Source organism: Thunnus albacares, chromosome 23, assembly GCF_914725855.1.
Source record: "Thunnus albacares chromosome 23, fThuAlb1.1, whole genome shotgun sequence".
Lineage (NCBI taxonomy): Eukaryota > Metazoa > Chordata > Actinopteri > Scombriformes > Scombridae > Thunnus > Thunnus albacares.
The window spans coordinates 24496133-24521517 of record NC_058128.1 but is presented as its reverse complement, the minus strand read 5'-3'; the positions used below and the strand labels follow the sequence as shown (position 1 = coordinate 24521517).

At 41.1% G+C, this 25385-nt stretch overlaps 1 protein-coding gene across 3 annotated transcripts in view; it reads right to left on the bottom strand.

Annotated features, from left to right (window-relative positions):
• The window catches only part of LOC122975408 (protein bicaudal D homolog 1-like), a 64768-nt gene that overhangs the window by 5915 nt on the left and 33468 nt on the right, over positions 1 to 25385 (bottom strand). Inside the window, exons 6-12 of one of the 3 annotated variants that reach the window (XM_044343837.1) lie at positions 24086 to 24592; positions 23807 to 23985; positions 21976 to 22366; positions 21218 to 21412; positions 18216 to 18367; positions 8577 to 8787; positions 64 to 147 (exon numbers count right to left, since the gene is read on the bottom strand). In XM_044343837.1, the coding sequence (XP_044199772.1) occupies positions 94 to 147; positions 8577 to 8787; positions 18216 to 18367; positions 21218 to 21412; positions 21976 to 22366; positions 23807 to 23985; positions 24086 to 24592 (1689 nt within the window). In that variant the 3' untranslated portion in view covers positions 64 to 93. Of the gene's footprint in view, positions 1 to 63; positions 148 to 461; positions 8788 to 18215; positions 18368 to 21217; positions 21413 to 21975; positions 22367 to 23806; positions 23986 to 24085; positions 24593 to 25385 lie in introns of those variants that run through there. The other 2 variants (XM_044343836.1, XM_044343835.1) reach the window with 2 other exon arrangements.

Below are 25385 nucleotides of genomic sequence, written 5' to 3'. Positions count from 1 at the left end.
GGGCAGTGAAAATCTGTCCCTGCAGTCTACTGGTAGTTGGTGTGACTGTGATTTTGCTATTACCTGTGAAAAGAGCTGAGGAGGCTCAGACCCTCAGCTGTGGGGAGGGTACGAGGAACGGCACTGTGGCAGAAGGCTACTGACAATCTGCAAGAGACTGACGCTGTTAGATGGACACATAGAACACATATAAACTGTCTTAATAAAAGTTTTTTTAAAAGAGGAAAGTCAAGGACTTGACACTTACCCACACATCTGTAAGGTTATGGTTGGGTTGGATTTTGTATTTTAAAGGAGAGTGAAGTTATGTTCTTTCTTTCTAAAGTTTGAATGCTTGAATTGAAGGGCTGAATAGGTTAAATATATGAGTTTATATTGTGGAAATAAATATTCCTAGTGTTGGAGAAGAATGGAGGAGATTGATAGTGACGACCCAATCACAAATTACAACACACAAAGTATTAATTCATAGATATTTACAGTATATTTTAACATAACACTGTACAGTTAAAGCTTTAAAATACTTGGTATGTACACGTGCATATAAAGTGGTCAGAAAGTAAACAGGCATCAGACACATTCAGTGGTATGACATTTAACAGTCTGGATGTTAGAACAGCAGGGTTTTAGCTCAGAGGTGCTGCTTACAGTATGCTAGGGCAGAACTCCCAGTATGACCAAGAAAGTATGACCACAATAAAATAAAACTGAGATTCTTAGTGTTGTGTGATATGGTTTGTATTGCAAGGTGATACTGTAACAACAGACTGGAGTTTTAGTCAGACAGACATTTCTTGAGGGCAGAGCTGCTCTGGAGCCAGAAATTAGGTTAGTTTTTATTTTTGAACATGGTGTGTGGAGCCACAGAGACATTTTTTGGGTTAAGCAATGCTAGACTTAAGTCCAGCAAAAAGTACATGGGATAAAAGAGGGGGAGAACTACAGTTTATGCAATGTTAGCCTGGGGGACCTAAGCATATTTTTCTTCAGTACTTCGGGTGCTTCATTGTCACTCTGTTGATGTGTATTTAACAAGACTAAAAATTTATAGCCACACTAGCAGCTCTGGGAGGCTGTACGGCACAGCAGTGCTTTGAACCACATGCTAACATCAACATGCTAGTTCTCCATTTTAATTTAGTGTGTTATTGTGCTAACATTTGCTATTTAGCACAAACACAAAGTGCAGCTGAGGCTGAGAGGATAATTTTGTAAATATTTGGTCATGAAGGACAAATCAAAACTTTGACCTGATGCTGGCACTAAATGAAAAATTGCTCAAGTTTTTATAGTTCACCCTGTTGGGAACATGAATGTCCATACCAAATTCCATTGCAATCCATTGATTAGTTGTCAAGACACATTTCACTCTGAAATGTCAACCTCACAGTGGCACTAGATGAATGATTACCAAGGTCATTAACATTTATCCTCTAGGATATTTAGGTTGGACAAACGTGGTGGACTGTCCTGCTGACATACAGACCAACAACCAACACCACCATCATTGGAATCATCCCACTAGCGTTGCCAAAAATGGATGCTGTATTCAAAATGAAGGACAAAACTTTCCAATCAAAGTTGCTTATTTGTTTATTATTTGCCATTGGGGTACCTATTTTTGGGTCTCCCTGAAGGGCTAATGTGATTTATGCAGTATGTAGATATTAATCATATAATAGCATGTTATCTTTCTGTACAAAGTACAATTAGTGTAGATGTCATTTAAATGTTCTAGTGCACTTCTAAAATATTTGACTACCATGGTCAGTAACTGTTTTAACCATAGCTACATTTATCAGTTTTGCCAATTTTTCACTTTTTTCACAAAAATTACTGTTCATTGGCTCTGCCCACTGAAGTTGGACACAAATAATAAGATGATAAGAACAGCACTGTGTTGCTCTATGAAATGTCTGTATGGCAAAATTCCATCCATTTGACTGTAATAAACCCAAATAAGAATATGACAATTTAGAGTCACAGTCAGAATGAATTATTGTAAGTACAAACTCATAAATCACTTACTACACTAAAGAATGTCTTCAAGAATTCTTAAACACCAAATAAGCAGGCTACATGAGTAAAATTATCAATGGAACATTTTTGGGAAAAGAATTCCAAAAACCTGTGAACTGCGCATAGATATTAGTACAATATTGTAGGGAACGTACATCAGTATCAGACTGAACAAATACCCTTTGTACTTACCTTTAACCCTGTCTTTTTTATGTATTTCACCTGTGTGTAGCAGTATCATGGTCATCTAAACCCTAAATAAGGCTGCCCATATTAGTGCACCAATACCCACATTCAAGACTCTGGGGCAGTATACAGATTAAATTGGGCTACTGGTACTCCAGTATAAATATCTCAGGGATACCATGGGGCAGAAAACAACATTTGACAGACTTCAGGTCCTCTCCCGTTAGTTAAATTTTCACCTAATTGAAACTAAGCACAATAGAGCTTGAGGTATGATGGTTGACGAATTGGGTGACATGTACAGTGTGTGTTTTTGTCCAGTGTGTGTGTGTTTAGGCAGAGTGGGGGTATCACAGAGAGGAGGTCACACTGGTTTCCATCTTTTACCTCAGCCAAAATACAGCTTACACCCATCAAAGATTCTAATACTCCTAGTTCTATTTGAGTCCACTCTTGCCTCACCTCAAAGACAATAACTCTGATTCTGATGCAGTATCTCTGACTACACTGAGTCAAGAAACTAAGCTATGCACTGATTTGAGAATATCGCATAATAAATATCGAGTACGTTCTTCTTAATACAGCATTGGCCCCAAACCAATTCCACATGGCTGAAGATATATTATAGCACCATAAAAGTAAAAATCCAAATCATACTTAAGTTATACTGTAATAGTTTAGATTTTTGAAGGTTTGCCCGACCTCTCAAACAGCAATTGTGTTACATTCATTTCACTATTGTGTAAAAATCAACTCAAACTTCACTGTATTACTACACTGCAACAATGTAACTGACTGATCTAGGACCATGATACAACATATCACAATCCTGCATCACTATCTCCTGGAACATGGACATTTCAGTCACTAAGTGGCTCATAAAATTTGTAAAGGAAGGAGTAAAAAAAAAAGTTGGGTGCAAAGATAAAAGAAAACATAAATTTAATAATTTAATACAAACCATGTAAAAAATATCAATTTCTATATCTAATACATCAATATCTAATTTGAATTCTGATTTTTTCCACTTGTTGAACAGAAGCTATGTAAGGGAGAGTGCCATTTTATTCTGCCACCAGTGATAGCACTGAGCTCATTGCTGAGCAGCACGGTTGGTTTTATATTAACTGTAATGGAAGACGCCTTTCTCTGTGAGGGCAAATCATATTAATCTAACCAAGAAAGGTTATGACGTTAAGAAAATTGCCCACCATCCAATAAGTTTGTATTTTTTACCAGAAATGTCCATGTTCCAGATGACAGTGATTAAGGTCCATGGTAAGTAGTATCATGAGCATGCATCAGTACTACCATGTTTCAAGTCAGTGCATGTTGATTTTCATACTGTGAAATTAATAGAAACCAGCAACTTCTTAAAAGGTAAATACACATTCAAAAACCTGACACCATGCGGCATATTTTAGAAAATGGTCAGCAGTAAAGTTTGTAATCTGTAGTTCAAGGTCAGGCTTCAAAAAGAGCTGACTATGAGTGCAGGAACAGTCAGGGAGGGGCATAAAGTGAATTACCATCCAGCCCAACACTGTGTGTGTAAAACCTTTTCTTGTCAAATGCCATTTGCTCTTTTAAAATCAAAGTATATGACTACAGCCATAGAGCTTCAAAAGTTTTAGCAGAAAAAATAAAGGGAAAATGTGGGCCCATCATGGCTTTCAAAGGAGCCAATCAGAAATCTGGAAAATTAAGGTGCCTGTCAAATGAGTTTTTGCCCCATGTTGCATAGTGAAAGACGTTTGTGTTGTAGGTAAGAGGGTGCATCCATTTACAGTATAAGACAAGAGTCAACAGAGAACCGTGAAATCGTCTACATTGGTAGATAAAGAAGGAAAGAAGAAGAGTGGTGTTTATAGGTTCAAATGATGGAAAGGGGGAAAAGGAAAGTGTACATTTGGGGAACAGCTGAGGGGTATATAGGGCAATATTTGCCAAGTCTGTATTCTGGACAGCCCCCAGACAAAAGATACTTATCTACTGACAGTTACAAATACTATCTGGCATAGCTGAGTCATTATTCACCCCACTGAAAGCAATCCAAGCCAAAAACAAATACATAAAAACCAGCATTCATAGCCTGAGGTGCAGGTGTGGAAAAGAAAGAAAAGCATATTAAAAAAAGCTTTTGTGTCCGGACAAAGACAATCAGCCAGAGCATGTACTTGTTATTAGGCTACACTGTGAAGGTATAATAGGTACTGTAAGGCACACACAGACACAGGGAATACGGTATCATGTGTGCTGAACTGGTAGGATTTCAGATACGCTGTTAGCCAAAAGTTAAAAGTAAAGAAATAAATTTGCTGCCAGCTCAGATCAAATGAGATAATCAACATCAATTGTGAATCCAGTACAGAGGTATGGATATATTTGGGACTAGCTTGCTGTGTAACTACATATAACGGGTAAATAAACACTTCCTGGAAGATGTATTTTCAGTTTTACGGACCAACTCGGAATCATTCATATTGTAATTATAAGCTTCTGAGAGGGAAGAACTGATCATGTAAGCCTCCAAGTTGTAATTACAAGTGAAATGTATCAGGAATTCTGACAGCTACCATATCTCCCACCTAACAGATAGAACTACAAACTGATAGCAAAATGGCTGCAAAGCCACCATCATTGCCAGTTGCATCTAAATAAAATCCAATATCAATCCAGTGAATTAAAATGGAGCTATTAACTTTGCTAACAAACCACTTCAAAAGTGGAACACAATAAAAATAGCTGGGGTTTTATATAGTGTGACTACAAGACAACTTATTTTGGAATAATGTGTGAAGGTTTTCCCGTTCCTCCCATTCTGTTGACACTGCATGAATGCAGCATAAACTAGCAGTTTCTCCATGCTTGCAGTGTTTGTGCTAAGCTAGACTTCACACACAATAGACCTGTCTTTGAACTGGACACCCAGTTGAAACTGATACTCATCTTAAGGTAAGATGTAAAACAAGCATATTTCTTAAACTTTAAGTCTATACCTTTAACTTTGATTTCAACTTAACTCTAACATTAGGTGCAGTCTAAACAAAGTGATCTGTTCTATCAGTCAAAACTATGTCATGATGCTAATAGTCAATCTGATTTTGGTTACTGACTCATTCCAGGTTGAATGAGGTGTGTCATGTTCCCTGAGTTTGGTGCAGTGCCATGAACAAGCCTTCACATAACCTGAATACATTCAGTCTGTGTTGCCGGACAAACCTCTGCAGATCGCTTCAGAGGCACAAGAGGGTGCTACATTGTTATTGTACCAGTATAACTGAAGTCAGCAATGATGGTGAGTCACAGTGGTCTTGAATCACTTCCTCTTTCTGCTAGTGAGTGAAAATTGGGATACTGAGTCATGTTGTTTTTCTACTTTACTTCAGATCACATGGTTTGTTGAGTAAATTCCTAATTTCATGATATGGTTACTCATCTCAAAAAACTGCTGAATTGTTTTCATTAGTTTTAAGAAAAAGATATATACTGATTTAAACTGATTAAAGGATTTAATCGCCCAAAACTATCAGTGTCCCTGCAAAGTGATCATCTTTTAGTAAGCTAATAGTCATACAGCAGTCTAGTTCAATGTCCAAACATGTTACAAAAATTAGGCTGCAAAAATAGCCCGCAAGAGTTGAGATCTTATGTTGCATGAGAACTGAATTTGGCATGGTGGCGCATGACCAAAAAGAATCAATTTTCAAATTATTGTGAGATTCATACCCTGCTTCAAAAAGCAGCTCATTTCATATTTGAAATTGTAACCAGTATAACTGGTAGGGATTTGTATCTTACTCAAAGACACTTGCAGTTAAAAAAAATCTCTCAACTCACTATGTCACCCTGTTATATCAGGGACAGCAACTGACAGGTGATATGCTGGATAATTTTGGCTGGTTGAGGATTTCTTTTTAATAGTCAATCTATTTTTCTAATGTAAGTTATGCCTACGTTAAGTTATGCCTTTAATAGTTGATATACTTGAGGCAGGTCCAAATAAGGAGAAATGAAGAGAAAGCAACTTCATACTATTTAGAGACACCCCAGAGCTAACTCTAAGTCATATCACTTCTTTGTACAATGACTTTACTATGGGATTCAGCTGATTCTACACTGGTCATATGCCATGTTTGAGTGCTCTCCGCCTTCCTTCCTCCTTCTCATTCGTTCTTCTTTGTCACAACCTTCCATGAAGCCTGCACCTCTGTGAAGTCAATTTTTCATGTGGAAGGGTAAGGAGTCTGCAGTATAAGAGCATCCAAATGTGAACATGCATAGCTGAGTACATAGCAACCTCTGGGTGGTGCTAGAGATGAACAAAATATGCTAAAGGTTGAACTGATGATGGTAACAACCCTGGACAAGAGATGAAGAACACTACTCACTGAGGTGCACTTATGGATTGCTTTTGGAAAGCAGTGCCCACCATGACAGAAAAATATTCAATGCATACCAGTGACTGGTCAGTCATTCCTCATCCACGGTTGTCTCATCATACAAGCTGTGTGTGTCTTGTGTAAGATTAGAGAGTGAAAGCTGAAACAATAAAGGGGTCAGTATGCTTCAAGTCTCTGTTGGATTGACGAGCAACATCTCAAATACCCTCCCCTCATACCTTTCCAAAGAAGGAACTGAAAAAATCCAATTTTTTTGTATCCGACAATGCAACAAGCATTCCAGCTTCACGCAAAGATTGGTCAGGTATGTGGAGGTGTAAAAGATTCCAGACTATCTCTGTTTTTGTTCTTCACAACTTCTGCTGTCACTAGGGCAATGAATGCCTTTGAGGAGAAGGCATGCTGAACGTGTGTGCTGTTATCCCCATTTCTTCAACTCCGTCTATGATGACAGGCTTTTATCTCTGCCATAGAGCATGGCCATTCATAACAGGTATAAACACCTTTGCGTTCAGACATGTTTGGATGAGACTTTGTACGACCTAGTTCATTTGAAGCATACTCATCCCTTAAGCATCCAAGTATTTCATCAACAAAGAAGAATCCTTGCGCTGAAAGATATTTGGTTTAAAGTGTTCGTGTATACAGTATATGAGACTCACTACCATTTAAAACACAGTGGATATTACACTGAATATAGAGGGTATTTATTGTGTCATGGCACTCATTCGTACCTGTGAAAAGTGTCCGCCAAGTGTCCAGTCAATGTCTGAATGCCTCTGTGTTTTAATCGCTTCATGCATGTGTGGTCTCAACCTGAAGAACCTAAATGCTAAAAACTCTCATTAAAAAGTCTCTATTAACGTCCTCCTGGACCAATCAGCAGTCTCAGAATAAAAGCAAGGCGGGGCCGCTTGTGCTCCTTATGTCAAATCCCTGAGCAAAGTCACTGAACATTCAGAACCCATTGGCCAAAGCTTAGGCACAGGAAAACAGGAAATGGGAAAAAGGAAACCACTCTGTCCTCCTCTCTGTGAGCCCCCATTTTCTCAGGTGACGGAAAGAGAGGGATGATGGGAGTTGCAGTTTTATTGTCAATAAGGAGCCTGGTGGAACAATAAAGGTTTTAGGCTGTCAGTGTCGGGGCCGGTAGGAACTGTAGTATCTGGGGTAGAGGGGAGTGTAGTGGCTGGAGTGGCTGTAGGAGGTGGAGGTGCCTGAGGTGAGGTAGGAGCTAGAGGGGGTAAAAGCGGGAGAGGAGCTGTAGTAGGCAGATGAATAGCTGTGGGAGGAGGAAGAAGAGTGGGAGGAGGAGTAAGGGGAGGATGAGGAAGGGGTGTGGAGGACTGAGGAGCGTGTCAGGCTGGACAGGGGCCGAGTTCGGGGTGAGGGGCTCCACAGGGAGCGCCTGAGTCCCAGAATAGGGGAACGGTAGGGAGAGGAGGGGCCAGATCCTGGCTGGGCAGACCTGGTGGTGGTGGTGGTGGTAGAGGTTGACAGGGGAGAGGGTTGAGAGTCTGGGGTGTAGTGCCTGGAGAGTCCCGGGCTACGGGGCAGAGCGGGAGAGATATTGACACTGAAACTTTGGGAGTCAACCATAAACGTCCGCACCCCCAGGGTCCACTGGGAGTGAGCCAGCCTCAGAGGGGTTGAAGGCGGGGTCTGGGATGAGGAAGAGGAGGGGGCCTCCAGAGATGGGGGGCTCTCTGGAGCCACAGGGCCAACCGATGAGGTGACTGCTGGTGATGACGGACTGCGAGGGGGTATATGTCTGGTAGGGGAGGTGAGAGCTGAGGCCAGAGCTGCAGCAGCTGCACTGACCATGGATGGGCTAAGGGGGACAGAGGGATCATCAGAAAATATTGACGTAGGACTAGTAAGGCTGGGAGGGGGGAGGCTACAGGGGGCCAAAGCTGAAGTGGAGCCATGGGCAAGGTTGGAGGTCGAAGCAGAGACTGGGGGACTTACTTTGGGGGTGCTGGTCTTCCCGCGGGTCAGCCTGCTCCCGCGGGTCCGGTGGGTCTGCTCTTGATCAAAGGCCAAATCCTCCAGGCGCTGGGTTAGGGCCAGTTTCTGCTGGATGGCCATCCGCAGGAGGGAGTTCAGCGTCTTCTTCTCATCCTCAGCTGCAGCCAGCTGCCTTTGCATCTCATCCAGCTGGGTCACATACTCATCACACCTGAAGAAAGCAACATTTCAGCAGATTAATACCAAATCAAAGAGGGATGGAAAGGACCAGGAACAAATGCGGAAGTGAACAAAAGCAAGGTGAAAAAAAGAGATCATGAAGCTAGAAATATTCAACATTTTTTGGAAAAACGCTCACTTTATTGCCAAGAGTTAGCAAAGAAGAACTATACTGTTTCCATTTTTTGGCTTGAGTTTTTGAATGGACTAAACAAACGAGGTGTAACATGTTAATTAGTGAACTTTGGAGATGTTAGTAGGCAGATTTTGTTACCTTCGGACAGGCTAACTGTTTTCCCATTTCCAGTCTTTGTGCTAAGCTAACCTTGATGGTGGCTGGTGGTAGCTTTATTGTCTCCGCCAGGTGTAAGCCTGGAGGGGATCATGCGTTTGGTTGTGTGTGTGTGTGTGTGTGTGTGTGTGTGCATATCTGTCCACAGCTACTCGCATACTACTGGACCCATCAGATTAATATTTTTGGTGCATAATTTATGATTGTATGCTTAAGGACCTCTTGTGGTTGTGGTGATTCACAAGTTTTGAAAAAACTATTTTATAACGCCATTGACTGCTCTGTTTTATACTGCCATTGACTGACTCCTCACTCCTCTTAACCAGCCGGTAGGGGTCGCAAGTAAATCAACAACTGCTTCAGTTTGGAATCTTGTTTCCGATACGGACAATCAATTATGCCTTTTTGCCACGTTTGATCAATCGGTGCCAAATTTCAGTACGTTAAGAGCGGCTTGTGTTGTGAATTCAAATAAATATTGATAAGATTCCTTATGAGCCTATCGTTCGCTTAGACTTTCGTCTTTTCAGTAACGCTTGCCATTTTACGATATGCGTTTTGACATAGCCAAAGGCATTTCCAGCAATCAACTAGGCTTAAAACAAGGCTTACCTAATCTATTGCAGGCCACATTTTGGCCTTTGTTGTGGCTCAAAGACTGATATCCATAGATTCATATTGAACCATGTATCTGCAGATCAATTCCATACCCAACAGGGCTCCAACATTGGGAAGGCCTACAAAGTTTGTTTTTTCTGCAGTTTTAAAATGATACATTATCAGCATTATAAGTAAGTTATTACTGTTGGCTGAACAAATTGTTTGATAGGTTACCACCATCTTCTTGTTACTGAGGATGTGAGACATGGTCATAAAGTAGATCCTAAAAGTCAATTCAAACTGTCATTTGGAACAGTTTACACTGTAACAAGATTTGAAACACTAACATTAAGTCATTGTTGATTTATAAGTATTATACAATTTTATAATAAGTATAATATTTTACAGTCTTAAGGTGCTTGTAATGTACAGTGTTTCCCAACTAATAACTTTTGAAATATGATCAGTTTTATGACTGTGTTTACAGACATTACTGATGCAATTAAATCTCTAGTAGCACCAGAAAAGACTTAGACTTAATAATTTTAATTTAGACTTAATAATTTTGAGTTATTATTTAACATTACTCCCTGTATTAAGACCATACAATCAGTTTGAGAGTGATGGCAGGTTCTAATCCTCTAATCCTAATCTAATCCCCAATACTGGGGACAATACTTTTTCTCAATATTTGGATTGTGCCTTTAAGTTTTTTTAATCTATTTTTATGTTGCAACAGACTGGGCTAACACTTGGAGACTAATGCAGCTTAATTCTACAAATAAACATGATTCCAGGGAAATCTTATTCTATTGTCTTTTATTGCAAAATATAGTCAGACAATCATTTCTCGAAATTAAATGGCTTTCCACTTTTGTCTTATGCCCAATTAATGAAGACATAAAAAAACATAATGGAAATAATGTTCTCTAATGTTCTGAAACCTTATGGTGAAAACTTCAAACAGTAATTGCGACAAGGCTGAAATATGCTTAAACATGCAGACTTTATTTAATTTGTTATAAACACTTCATTATTGATTACCCTAATAGCCACCAGAGATGCATGTGTTTATGTGTGGCGTTGCTATGGTTTGCTTGTGGCAAACAGTCTGGCAAACAGGAGCAGATCGCCCAAGTGCCATCATTCCATGTGGTATGTGGGCCAGAAGAGGATATGGAATGTGGGCCCGATAAGGGCCAGACAAAAAATGAACTGTTGTCCAGATGTGGGCCAGATCTGGTTTATTTTTTTAGTTTTTGGTTTACATGTGACATTGCTATGGTTTGCTTGTGGCCTGGATCTGGCAAACAGGAGCGGACCGCCCAAGTGCCATCATTCCATGTGGTATGTGGGCCACATGAAAGTGTCGGGTGTGGGCCAGAAATGGGCCACAGCAGTTTTGCCATCTGGGCTGTGTCATATATTTGCCAGACCTCGCCTAGATATGTTTAAGATAAACGGGCCACATTTGCTGCATCATATGTGGGCCATTTCAGGCTCACATTCAGATTAGCGAGTACCAATTTTGCCACATCTTTACCTAAAGTGGCCTGCTAATGTTCAGCAATATTTGGGCCATATTTACTATTTCAAATGTGGGCCACATTAGGCTCACACTATGACAGTCGGTGCTGACTGTGCCATACAATTGCCAAAAGTGGATTTGTTGTATAGTATTTAGGCCATATTTGCCATATCATATGTCAGCCACTTTAGGTTCACATCAAGTCAAGCCAGTGCTTACTGTGCCGTATCTTTGTCAGAACTGGCCTCGGTATGTTTTAAGATAAGATTATCGACTGGGCCAGATCTTTGCCAAAGGTGGCCCACATTTGTTTTGTAATATTTGGGCCATATTCATTATGTATCACATGGGCGACTTTAGGGTCACATCCAGTCTAGACATCGCTGAGAGCACTACACCTTTGCCAAAATTAGCTCACATTTGTTTTGGGATATTTGGGCCATATTTGTTATTTTACATGTAGGCCACTTCAGGCACACATCCATTTTGTCCAGGCCAGAAGAAGGCCAGCAGTGCTGTATCATTGCCTGAAGTGGCCCACTTCCGTATGCTATCTGGGTTGTGACCTTCACCAGTGCTGTCTCTGTGCTATGATGCACTCTAAATCCTGACTGAAAATCCTCAAATAAACTATTGTTATGTAGAAAGCACTGGCTTGACTTGATGTGAACCTAAAGTGGCCGACATATGATATGGCAAATATGGCCTAAATACTATACAACAAATCTGGCCCACTTTTGGCAATTGTATGGCACAGTCAGCACTGGCTATCATATTGTGAGCCTAATGTGGCCCACATTTGAAATAGTAAATATGGCCCAAATATTGCTGAACATTAGCAGGCCACTTTAGGTAAAGATGTGGCAAAATTGGTACTGGCTAATCTGAATGTGAGCCTGAAATGGCCCACATATGATGCAGCAAATGTGGCCTGTTTATCTTAAACATATCTGGGCCAGTTCTGGCAAATATACGACACAGCCCAGATGGCAAAACTGCTGTGGCCCGTATCTGGCCCACACCCGACACTTTCATGTGGCCCACATACCGCATGGAATGATGGCATTTGGGCAGTCCACCCCTGTTTGCCAGATCCGGGCCACAAGCAAACCATAGCAATGCCACATGTAAATCAAAAATTAAACAAATAAACCAGATCTGGCCCACATCTGGACCACAGTTCATTTTTATTGAACAAGCCCGGTTTGCTTATGGCCCAGATCTGGCAAACAGGAGTGGACTGCCCAAGTGCCATCATTCAATGCGGTATGTGGGCCACATGCAAGTGTCGAGTGTGGGCCGGATATGGGCCACAGCAATTTTGCTATCTGAGAAATTACCTCCTGACTGCATTGCACAAAGGACTTCTCTCTGTACTTTTCTTGTTAGATCTTTTGACACAATTGATCATCACATCCTATTACAGAGACTGGAAAATTTATTTGGCATTAAAGGAACTGCATTAAGCTGGTTTAAATCCTATTTATCAGATCAATTTCAGATTGTACATGTTAATGATGAATCCTCCATGAAGGCAAAAGTTTGACACAGAGTTCCACAAGGTTCTGTACTTGGACCAATACTATTCACCTTGCATATGCTTCCTTTGGCCAATATTATTCTGAAACACTCATTGCTATGCAGATGATACCCAAATATATTTATCAATGAAGCCAGATGAAACCAATCAGTTAACTAAACTCCAAGCATGCCTTAAGGACATAAAGACCTGGATGATCTGCAATTTTCTGCTACTAAACTCAGACAAAACTGAAGTTATTGTGCTTGGCCCTAAACACCTTAGAAACACATTATCTAATGATATAGCAACTCTAGATGGCATTACCCTGTCCTCCAGCACCACTGTAAGGAATCTGGAAGTTATTTTTGATCAGGATATGTCCTTTGTCCTCCCACATAAAACAATTTTCAAGGACTGCCTTTTTTCACTTACGTAATATTGCAAAAATCAGGCACATCCTTTCTCAAAAAGATGCAGAAAAAATAGTCTATGCATTTGTTACTTCCAGGCTGGATTGTTGCAATTCCTTATTATCAGGCTGCACTAACAAGTATCTAAAGACTCTCCAACTGGTCCAGAATGCTGCTGTACATGTACTGACAAAAACGAGAAAAAGAGATCATATTTCTCCCATCTTAGCTGTGCTGCATTGGCTTCCAGTAAAATCCAGAATTGAATTTAAAATCCTTCTCCTCACCTACAAAGCTCTTGATGGTCAGGCACCATCATATCTTAAAGAGCTCATAGTACCCTATTACCCCATTGGAAAGTAGAATGGGAGGCAGAGCCTTCAGCTATCAGGCTCCTCTCCTGTGGAACCATCCTCCAGATTCGGTCCGGGGGGCAGACACCCTCTCTACATTTAAGAGTAGGCTTAAAACTTTCCTTTTTGATAAAGCTTATAGTTAGGGCCAACCAAGCTTACCTTGGATTAGCCCTTAGTTATTCTGCTATAGACCTAGACTGCCGGGGAACTTCCCATTATGCACTGAGCTCCTCTCTCCTCCTCTCCATCGGTATGTATTCATATACCACTACTGCATGTTACTAACTTGACTTCTTCCAACTGTTGCTGCTGTTTGTTGTTACTAGTCAAGTATCTATTGTTGTTGTTGTTGTTGTTGTTGTTGTTGTTGTTGTTGTTGTTGTTGTTGTTGCTGTTGTCATTATGCTTCTCTTTCTTTCTCTCTCAACCCAACCGATGGCCAAAGCAGATGGCCGCCACCTAGAGCCTGGTTCTGCTTGAGGTTTCTTCCCGTTAAAGGGGAGTTTTTCCTTACTGCTGTCACCAAGTGCTTGCTCATGGGGGAATTGTTGGGTGTCTGTAAACTGAAGAGTACTGTCTATACCTGCTCTATGTGAAAAGTGCCCTGAGATGACTTGTTGTGATTTGGCGCTATATACAGTACTGTGCAAAAGTTTTAGGCACCCTAGATGTTTAGATTCTTATCCATTATGCAATACCATCAGGAAGGTGTCTGATCGGTCCCAAATTTATTCATGACATGACAATGACCCCAAGCATACAGCTAGAGTCATAAAGAACTATTTTCAGCAACAAGAAGAATGACGAGTCCTGCAACAGATGGTATGGTATGGCCCCCACAGAGCCCTGATCTCAACATCATGGAGTTAATCTGGGATTACATGAAGAAGCACCTGAGATGGCCTAAATAATAAAACCACAGAAGAACATTCTTTCTCCAGGATGGTTACAACAACCTACCTGCAAGTTACCATGAAAAACTGTGTTAAGGTGTACCAAGGAGAACTGCTGCTGTTTTAAAGGCAAAGCTGCTCACAGCAAATATTGATTTCATTTAGGTTTCTGCTGTTTACTCAACTTTGTAACAAGTTAATTGATAAATTAAAACAATTTATAGCAATCTTTTTGTAGCATTCTCACTTTACTTTTAGTGCCTAAAACTTTTGCACAGTACTATAAATAAAATTGAGTTGAATTGAATATAAAGTGGCAGAAATTGAAAATACAGTACCTCAAATAGCACAGTACTTGAGAAAATGTACTTAGTTACATTGCACCAGGAGCTCCAAGAAGTGCTGTCTTTATAATATAAAGGTTATGTTTTTATGAGTATCCTGTCTTTCAGGCATTTGGACACGTTGGTGCTGCCATGTACAGTCCAAATCCATGCAGGCCAGCTGTAGTATAGCGGCAGAACTCTAACCAGATCCCTCACAATGTAATTGCGCAGGGACTCAGAGATGCCCTATACAAAGCCATCGGTGAAATGAAATCACTGAAAGAGCAGCATACAGCACTGAAAGAGGAGAACACAGCACTGAAAGAGAAGGCTTCAGCACTGAGAGAGCAGACTACAGCACTGAATGAGGAGAATACAGCACTGAAAGAGCAGGCTTCAGCACTGAAAGAGCAGACTACAGCACTGAATGAAGAGAATACAGCACTGAGAGAGCAGACTACTGCACTGAAAGAGCAGACTACAGCACTGAGAGAGCAGACTACAGCACTGAATGAGGAGAATACAGCACTGTAGCTCAAACAAAAGGACAAGCTCCTTAGCAGGGTCACCAAAAAAAAGGAGGGCTTGAACCAAAGCCCTGGACCTGCTGGCATGCAATGAAAAAGAGATGAAGCTGAGAGACCAGCAGTGGAAGAGAGCATATGATGCTCTGGAGGTGAGCCTGAGAGAGGAGCTGGCTCAAAAAGAGGAGAGGTGGAGGAAAAATGACCACGAGATGGAGAGAGAGAAGGCCCTGTTCTGTCACACATTGTTCACAAAGGGGGAGGAATGGAAGAAGAAGATGAGCCAGTAGCCACTAGAAATAAATAATAAAAATAAATTAGATCGCCGACCAGCTTGAATGCCAGTTTAGCAGTTTACTAACATTGCATAGCAACTGCAGGCAGCTGGGAACTACTTTCTTGTAAATGACTCTTGTAATGTGGTTATTTTAAGGACCAGTGTGTAGAATTTAGTGGCATTTAGCGGTGAGGTTGCTGATTGCAACCAACTGAATACCCCTCCCCTTACCCTGCCCTTCCAAGTCTATAGAAGAACCTATGGTGGCCGTGAAACTCACAAAAAACATGTAAGGCCCTCTCTACAGCCAGTGTTTGGTTTGTCCTGTTTGAGGACCTGCTCCCTATGTAGATATAAAGGGCTCATTCTAAGCTAATGAAAACACAACGTCCCACTAGATGTCCGTTCCACTAGATGACACTAAATTCTACACACTGCACCTTAAAAAAAACTGTTTTTATTGGATTGTCTATAATTTCTATATTGTAATATTTGGTAACCGTTTTATAAAAGTAATATGTCACGCCTGGCGGTGATATATTGTGATTATATCACAACAAACGGGGTTGTCTGAACAACGCCCCTTAGCTGTGATATAATAAGGTATGGAAAAAGAGTCACAGTTTTCATAAACTGTTTACATGTTTCATAAACTTTAACAGGGAAATCTTCCTCTCAAGTCCGTTTATGACTTATTTATGACTTATTTTGATATTGAGCTTAGTCTTTAAACCCCAGCAGAACATGCTCCAGCACTGATATCTGCTCCTTTGCCATCCTATATACCATGAAATACAGCCCTGTCCATACACTTAACAGCCTTGTGTCAAAACAATGCGGGGGGCTGCAATGAGTGGACACATTGTTTAAAGGATAGGTTTAGGTTTTTTCACATCTGTCTTAATACAATACTGATGTGCCATTATGTATTGTGCATGGAAATGGGTCTTTGTTGCTATAACTATAACTCTACATACTGACTCCGAAGCTGTTCTCTTGGAACGTCACTACACTGTAAATGAAGAAATAAGGGACAAAATCCACAGCCCTCGTTTTGTTCAAAAGTGCATTCCAAAGTTCAGCTGAAGCTAATGTGATGCTTCAGCAGTCTCAGTTACCTAACTTGATTCAATATATAAAGGCAGGAGCAAGCCAAGGTGGTCTGGAGGACAACAGCTGGAGATCGACCCCAAAACACTCAAACAGTTTGTTACCAAAATATTAGCATCCAAAAACACAGACTGCTAAAAATACTCCAGCTATCAAATCTGCAAAGAAAACAGAATCACTTTAAAGTTCCTCATCCTCTTCTTCTTTGGGTTTTATTGGTGGTTGGCAACCAGTTTATTGGTGCATTCAAAGATTTCTCTGAGCACGGCCTTAGCAGTAAAAGCTGGATAACGTCAGCTTATCAGACTTAATCAGACTTATACACCACCACTACCAGAATGTATCCCTCCACCACAGCTCAGCAAGGCACTTCAGTCCTCAGAAAAAAAGGAGGGAATTTCATTCTAAATAGGCTGTAACTTTAGAATATATCCACTTAATTTAGCTAACAGAGACTGCAACAGCCGCAATGCCAACGTATTATCTTGTGAGTGTATGATCTTTGGTAGACGCAATTGTAGCGGACAAACACAATACCGACGCATGCATCTTGTGCACGTATACTCTTTGGTAGAGGGGGTATGACGCCATTGACAGGCGACCAAATGAAACAGACCGTTATCTTAATTAAAATTGCAGATTTCTCTGAGTTTGAAAATTGTTGGAAACATTTGGGATAATGTAAGTATGCAACTCAACAAAATATATAACATAGGTCTAGTTGTTTTTAGACATTTTAATGTGGAATAGTTACATATTATAGCTTTAAGACAGACTTGAAAAAGCCCAAACCTATCCTTTAAGGTTCCAGTGAGAAAATGACATACAATCAAGGAATCAATCCAGGAAGGAAGTGAAGTAACACATTTGAGCACTGCACAAAAACTATTCTATCTTTCATTGCTAAAATCACAAGGTAAACAACAAAAATACAGTATTCATGTTACAATGTCAGGAATGTGCACATGAATGTGATTGGCAAATGCAGTGCCTTGCCAGATGACATTGTGTTAAGTCGCTGCACAGACTTATTTGAATGAAATTAATCAAATGAATGAGAGTTTTTTTTAATTGTTGGTCTTGAAGCGACGTTAGTATCAACTAAGGAAAATTCTAATTCTATGCTAGAGTAGTATCAATTTTCTCATCTAGCTCTCGGCAAGAAAGAGAACCAGCAAATATCCCAAAATGTCAAAGTATTCCTTTGAGATCAGAGAGTTTTTTGATTGTAGGTTTCAGGGAAAATGTAGCTGGCACAAATTGATACATGAAGAAATGAAAGAACTGATATAAGAAATGCAACTGTTCAGTGTTTTCTATAATAAAATTGGAGAGGGGTTGATATTTGCAACTTTAAAGCTACACACATTAATGGATTTTTTGGCCACTTGGAGGCAGAGTAGCTCCCAAACAGATGGAACAGAATATTATAAATCTCATAATCTTATGAAGTTATTATGGCTAATGTATTAGCAAATACTTACTATACACATCCAGCTGACACAGAGGAACATGATTCATTGTTAATGTAAAGAAATAAATTAGGTAGTGGAGTTGTAATTTCTTGTATTGGGTCTCTGACCTGGTGGCGAACATTGCCCGTAGAGAGGAGAACGTGGCGGCATCCTCCTTCAGGGCCTTCAGCTCGTTCCTCAGCTTCATCATGGTGTCAGTCACCATGGACTTCTCCGCCTCATACTTACTCTTCAGGTTGCCCAGAGCCACCTCTGCCGTCTGGGTAAACACACACACACAGAAAATACATGGCTAAATTATTGTATTAGTGTTTTTGTCATTTCCTAGAGTATAGTTTGCACTGTGTGTAAGTCCAAATCAGAACAGGTGTCAGAGCTATTTTTTATCCAAAGGAAGACATTCTCTGAATGGACAGCAGCTCTAGCCTGTACACTGTATCACTGATGCACATATCTGTCTATGGAAAAGCCAAATAATACAGGCAATATAAAGTAATAGCAATAGAGGAGAGGTTTGGGACAGCGAATCCAATCAAGCTTATTGATTGGTGTGTTTCAGAGAAGCACAGGCCAGTAAACACTTGGACTATTAACTGCTAGACTCATTCCCAAATGGCATTATTAAACCCAGTGTGAGTGGCTGCTTTCTTGTTACGGGAATTGGGTTGATTTCTTCTGTGTGACTGGTGGACAATAAAATGAGGATGGGGCTATCAACTAGATAGTGGGATACGGTTGTTTAAGCTGATACAAATACAAATGGGAAAACAACTTTTACAAAGACTTCATCTCCATCTCTAACAAACAGACCCCCCCTTTTTGTTTTTGTGTGGGGGGGTTCTTCTCTCTCTCTCTCTCTCTCTCTTTCTCTTCCTTTAAATCTGATTTAATTATTGACAATTAATGACTATTAATAATGCATAATAACAAATATAGATACAAAGTAAACAATGGTATTATGATAACAAGTAGGATGATGGTGGTGGTATAAATGATATTATAAATCTTAAATAATACTGTGCCCAAGTCCTTCTAGTAACAACAAACAAACAACAATAATGACAACAATAAAAATGCATATTATAATTATATGTCTGGGTTGGACCTGTCCTCTGCTACCTGCCCTCTGGTGCGGGTGAACCCGCCTCTGGGTTGCTGGCCAGGGGGAACCTACAACCACTGTACCACTGTATGTTCTGACAGTCTTGTATGTTATGTTATATTGCACCAACCAATAAAGAAAGAAAAAAAAGACGGGGAAAAGGAGCATCAACAATAGTCTTTATTGCAATGTCACTGTCATGCATCCTCATTACACTAGAATGTGATTAAGCTGATTAAAGCTTCCTGAACGCTGACATACAGTAAGGATTAATCAATCATATGCTAATATGATGGTCCATCTTATACTATCAAACACTATATGATAATATCACTTTTGCATTTTTGGGTAGTACATTAGAATAATATCACTATGACATATGATACTAAATGTATTATGGGAGTTACATTATTGTAATGTTGTGATCCATCTTATTGCCTGTTCTTAAAAGCTGTGTTACAGTTAAGCCATATACTTTTCTTAACTTTCTCAGCATTAGTTTAAAGGATAATTCTGGTTTATCACAACTTGCTCTTATTTTCATGGTTTGGTATTCCAACAGACAATAATATATAGGCCTGAATATAAGAAGATATATTTCTCTGGAAATTACATTTGAAAAAGTGGTCCTCTTATATTCAAGGACTAGGCAATAACATGTTCATAAGTTCAGATATTCTTTTTAAATGGAGAGAATACCAGTGTAACATAAGCCCCTTCAGAGAGTGTTGCATTATGGGTTGTTTGTAGTCTTACTGTTGGCTAGTGGGCTAGTGAGTGTCCAGTCCGCTGTTACTCATCAATAAAAGTGTTTAGTTTGCTCAGTTGCAGGAGTTTTTGAAGGTTTATGTAACATGTTTTTTCTGCTATGGAGAAAATAAAAAAATGATGAGTGAAAACAAGTCCAAAGCTTCTCTCAGTGTCTTTACTGCAGGAACAGACAGTGGACTGAGACATCTGGCAAGCAGCCAAGAATCGCTGCTGTCACAGATGATGAGGAGATCAAAAAGACAGACAGTTGAAAAGTGCTCACTGCTGGAGAAAATCATTTTGACCAAGAGCCTGATAGTGAGTATATGGCTAATAGAAAAAGCTACACAAATGTGGAATTTACGTTCTGCTTTAATGGCATTATTTGACTTTTACAAGATAAAAGGTTTCAAGGATGAAGACTTTCTTCTCCATAGATTTAAGATATCTCAATAAACTTTCCCAACAATACTAGTGTGAAAGTGTGTTGTATCTTCAAAAAGTATTTTTCCAAAGACAGGTGTTGGAAAAGGGGTGACGTCTTATAATCACGGTCGTCTTATATTCAGGCAAATATAGTATTTGAGAAGGCAGTGACATCAGCAAGAGAAGTCAGATGAGTCAAGAAACATGAGTAGCCAGACAAGCCCTGCAGTTAGTCAGTCTTAGAGGAGAACACAAAGGTATTGTAACAGTATAATAATTACCTAATTATCCATTGTAAATATCCATTACTCTTCTTGGTTCAACTTTGACCTACCGTATTTAACATACCTGTTTGCATACCAACATTTCAGGTGCACTCACTTTAAGTTTTACTTCCAAATAAAGTCGTTTAGATAATCTGGATAAACTGTTGGTTTGTTTCCAACCTGTCTGATTTGAAAGTTGTAATAAAATGATTGCGCATTTAATGATCATATACATATTGCACAAACCGTCATACATAAAAAATTCCTTATTATTGGCATTGTGCAAATACTCTGTGCTCCTATTGGTCAACATCATGGAACATGTTGAGTGCTCAGCAAAAGAAGGTAAATATATTGTAATTCTCACGAGTCCTTTTGTCAGGATGTTGTGAGGCGTCCCAGATGCAGCATCGGTTGCCGTCCACTGTGATACACTACATGAGATAAAACAATCAATTGTCGCGCCCAATGCCCATTTTCAGTCCCAACAGCTTACGTATGTCGGGTCAGGCTATTATCGGGCTGATACCGTGTATTCTGAACCTGGCATTACATGTCCTCTCACCTGTTTGTTAGCCTTGAGCACCAGTCTGAGGGTGGCTATCTGCTCTCTCTTGGTGCTGAGCAGAGACTTGAGCTTCAGGATCTCCTCCATGCAGCTCTCCTTGTCCTTGTCCAGCAGAGGAGCCAGTTCCCTGGCTGTAGCTCTCTGTCTGGACAGCTGCAGAGACCTGTCCACTGCCCGTTGGAGATGCTTCACCTGGGGGAGGGCAGCAGAGAAGTGGAGGAGAGAGGAGGATAGGACAAGAGGAAATAAGAGGATACACGGTGGTATAATTCATTTTGGAGGTACTTCAGAGGAAAGGAGAGAGGAAGAAGGGAAGGAAGTTATAGAGGGGTGGAAAGTGGAGAAGAGAGATAATGAGGAATTTGGATAAAAGAAGGGATTCCGTTTATGGGAGAGGAGAAGAGAGGACAGAATGAATGGGAAGGAAGGAGAGGAATGATAGTACACCGCTGAAAAAGCAAGATAAGAAAAGAAAAAACAGACCTTAGTTTTCTAAAAGGTGTTACATCTAAGGGAAGAGAACCAATCAAGAGGAGAGCAGAGAGGAAGGAAAAGTAGAAAATAAAGGGGAGAAAAGGACAAACAGGACAAAGTGGGGGAAAGTGAAAGAGGTTTGCCTGGTGGGAAAAAAAGTGGTTCATTTGTGGTTGCTGAAGGTGATTCACCTGAGAAGGGGAGAGAGTTAGTGGACAGAAAAGTTTAAGATAGGAGAGGAAAGGAGGAGGACAGGGAATTCCACTGACACTGTGTTCTACCTGGTCTCTGATGATAGCGTTGAGGTGGTAAATGTTCATTGGCTCCCTGCGCAGCTCGCCAGCTGGCTCAATGGCAGGTGATGAGGATGATGACGATGATGAAGAGGCACTGATGCTGGGTGAGCGGGTCGGAGGTGTGCAGGGTGGCAGGCTCTGCTCAGACGGCACCTGGAGGCCCTCCCTGTCCCCCTCCTTCTCCTCTTTCCTCCCCTCCCCAGATAGGGGTTCTTTGGATGGAGACGCCGAAGGGCTCCGCGACTCCGTGGGAGTTGAGGTTGCCGAGGCGACAGTGGCCAGCCTCCTGGCGAGGCGTGGTGTGAGGAGCACTTTGCTGTTGTCCGAAGACATGGCTTTGAGACAGGCACTGAGGCCCCTGAGGCCCCTGCCTTGTCTAGAAGAGAGAATAAAATTCATTTGATTACTTAAACCTGTAGGACGTGTATCTGATACAGACACTCACCAACTTTGGGGTTTGAGCCTACCTATTCCTGTTGAAAGACAGATTCTTTACTCGTTACACCACACTGTTGCAAGTGTGGAGAAACTGTCTAGCTTAGGGTTCTCAAAGGGTGGTCTGCTACCCAGTGGTTGCAAACATATTTTGTGTGGCCTGATAAAACTGAAATAATAAAGCGCTCTGTCTTTTCTCTTCAAACTTCCCCTTAGCTTGTGTTAAACATGGGGGCCTCGACAGTCTGGCCACCAGATTTGGAAACTGGCTGACACTTGGAATGTCTCCTCTCTGGTGGGGAAGGAGTCAGACCAGGTAAACCCAAACATCTGGTGAGGGTGAACTGTTCTGCAAGGTCCTTTTGCAAGGCTAGGAGCACTGCAGCTTCTGTGGTAGCAGAGACCAAAACATGGGTGTGGGAAGAGTTTGGTGAGGCAAAGAACTTTCAAGATGAGTCAGGAGAGTTGAAGAAATGAAAGGAGCATTTTGAGTGGGTGTAACTGAAACATCCTTCAGAGAAGGTTCAGCCAGATAGCTCAGGCTAAACCTTACCCATCTCTATGGCAGTGGTAATGTTCTGCAAAGACAAAACTGGCAAGCTGAGTAATAGAAAGGATTCAGGAGTATATGAGACTCACCCTGAATCTGAAGGCTCTGGGTGTTGTTGGGATTCCTGGGTGGCACATGACTGGCAAATATGCTCCAGTTATTACACAACTCAGACCTTCTCATGCTTATGCTACAGCACTGGGACTGAGACTACAACTGATTGTAAAACCTCGAATCATGAAGGACCAATATCTATTTTGTCCTGGTAGTGGAAGAGTGAACTATCTCTTTACTTCTGAGAGACAAGTGGGATGGTCATGTGTGTTTGCCTATCCATGAAGACTGGATAGGCAAAGCTTTCTATAGACTTAAAGACAACTCAGTCCATGCCCCTCAGAGTGTCTTATGGAGATGCTGTGGAAATATTGGATGCTAGGAGGATGGTATTAACTTCTTTAAGTAGTTAAATGTTCTTCCAAAGTCCAACACCCTCCGATAATGTGAGAACAAGTAGTACTTGACCACATGTATCAAAGAAACTGAGCATCCCCTGGCTTGAAGACATGGAGTTCTGCATGTATAATAATAATAATAATAAGAAGAAGAAGAAGAAGAAGAAGAAGAAGAAGAAGAAGAAGAAGAAGAAGTGGGAGAAGAAGAAGAAGAAGAAGAAGAAGAAGAAGAATGAATAAAATGTAGTATTTTCAAGGGTGTATTTTTGGCCCTCCACTTAAAATAGGCTCTCCAATAGTCTCAGTCACTGTAACTTTGAGCAACCGTGCTCAACCCTTTGATGTTTTATGTGTCCTATTAATAAAACAACAGTCAGACCTGTAGTAGTCCAGCATGACGCGGTTGGGTGTCTCGTTGCTGCACAGACAGACGTGGTGGTACAGCTGGGCAAGCTCCTCGCTCAGCGTCACCAGCTCGTCCTGAGCTGCGTTCAACGCGCTCTGACTCTCACTGGATGCTGACTGAGCTACCTGCAACTCCAACTCCAAACTAGAAACCTGAGAGGAGAGAGGAGAGGAGAGGAGAGGAGATCAAATCCTTTATCCAAGTAAATATCTCTCATTCCATTCAAACAGACAGTCAGTATGAAGTGATTACCTTCTCCCTTCCCTCCCGGCAGCTCTTCTCCAGTGAGGCGACCTGCCTCTCCAGTCTGTGGAGCTGAGAGTTTCCCCTTAGCTTCTCCTGTGCTGCGCCCTCCCCACACTGAGCCAGCCTTTCCCGTAGGGTTTTCACCTCCGCCTTGAGCTCCACCACCTCTGTCACAGCCACACGATACTTGCACTGCATGATCTCCAGACCCGGCGTCTGGTATGAAAATACCTGACTTTTGTTTACTGTCCCACTCTTATCCTCATCATTTCCTTCTTCCTCTTCAGCTTCCTCCTCACACCTGTCCAGCTCAATCAGGGCCTCCGGGGTGAGCTGAGAGGCTTGGGCCTCCTGGGTGAAGCGGGCTCCTCGATGTAGGCGGCGGAGGGCAGTGACTCTCTTGCTAAGGCGGAGGGCCTTCTCATGCTGTTCAGTGAGGGCCCCCTGGGTATGTTGGAGCTGAGTCTGGGACTCCTGCAGGCTGGTCATCAATGCTACTTTATCACGTTCAACCTGAAGGGGGCAGCAACTCGATTAGGGAAAAACATCTTATATGGTACACGATGATCAGTATGGTGTTTAATATTATGTTTTTTTCATTTAAATGCTCAAATATTTTTGGCATCCCTCACTAAACAGCCAAAACAACTAGGGTCCCAATCACTTTCTGCACTTTCACCTCCAATACAATAATTACAATACATAGTGTCTGCCAATATGAGCAGTTCATAGATAAACTCGATCCTTCCTAAGCTCCTGCAAGACTCATCAGGTCTGCCACAAGCACTTGAAACCTGTTTGATGTTCATAAAAACTAACCCACAACAGCCAGTAAGAGCAAAATCCACCAGAAGGATGAAGTACTTTTGAAATGGCAACCATTGAATGGTTCAGCCTTCAGGTTCAATGTACAGGAGAGACCAAAGTAAGGCTTAGAGAAATTCACCCAGAGCTAACATGTTCTCAATGATAAGTGTACCAACAAAGAGACCAGCTGAGGAGAGCTCATATCAGGTAAGAGACAAACATGTCAGAAAGAGAAAGATACATAAAGTGTGTAACTAAAGGACTCCTGTGGAGTTTTGGAGGGTTTACAATGTTTTAGTGAGTGTGTCCATTTTGTTTGAATCTCCTACTCTACTAGTGCTTGTATGAGGATGAGATGCAGAGGAGGATCACATCATTTGGAAAAAGGTGAAGCAGCAGTCAAAGCAAAGTGATGATAAATGACACCAGTATTTAAAGATTAGACATGAATATCAAATGATGTGATGTCCCTCATCAATATTTAGTGGCAGTAATGCAC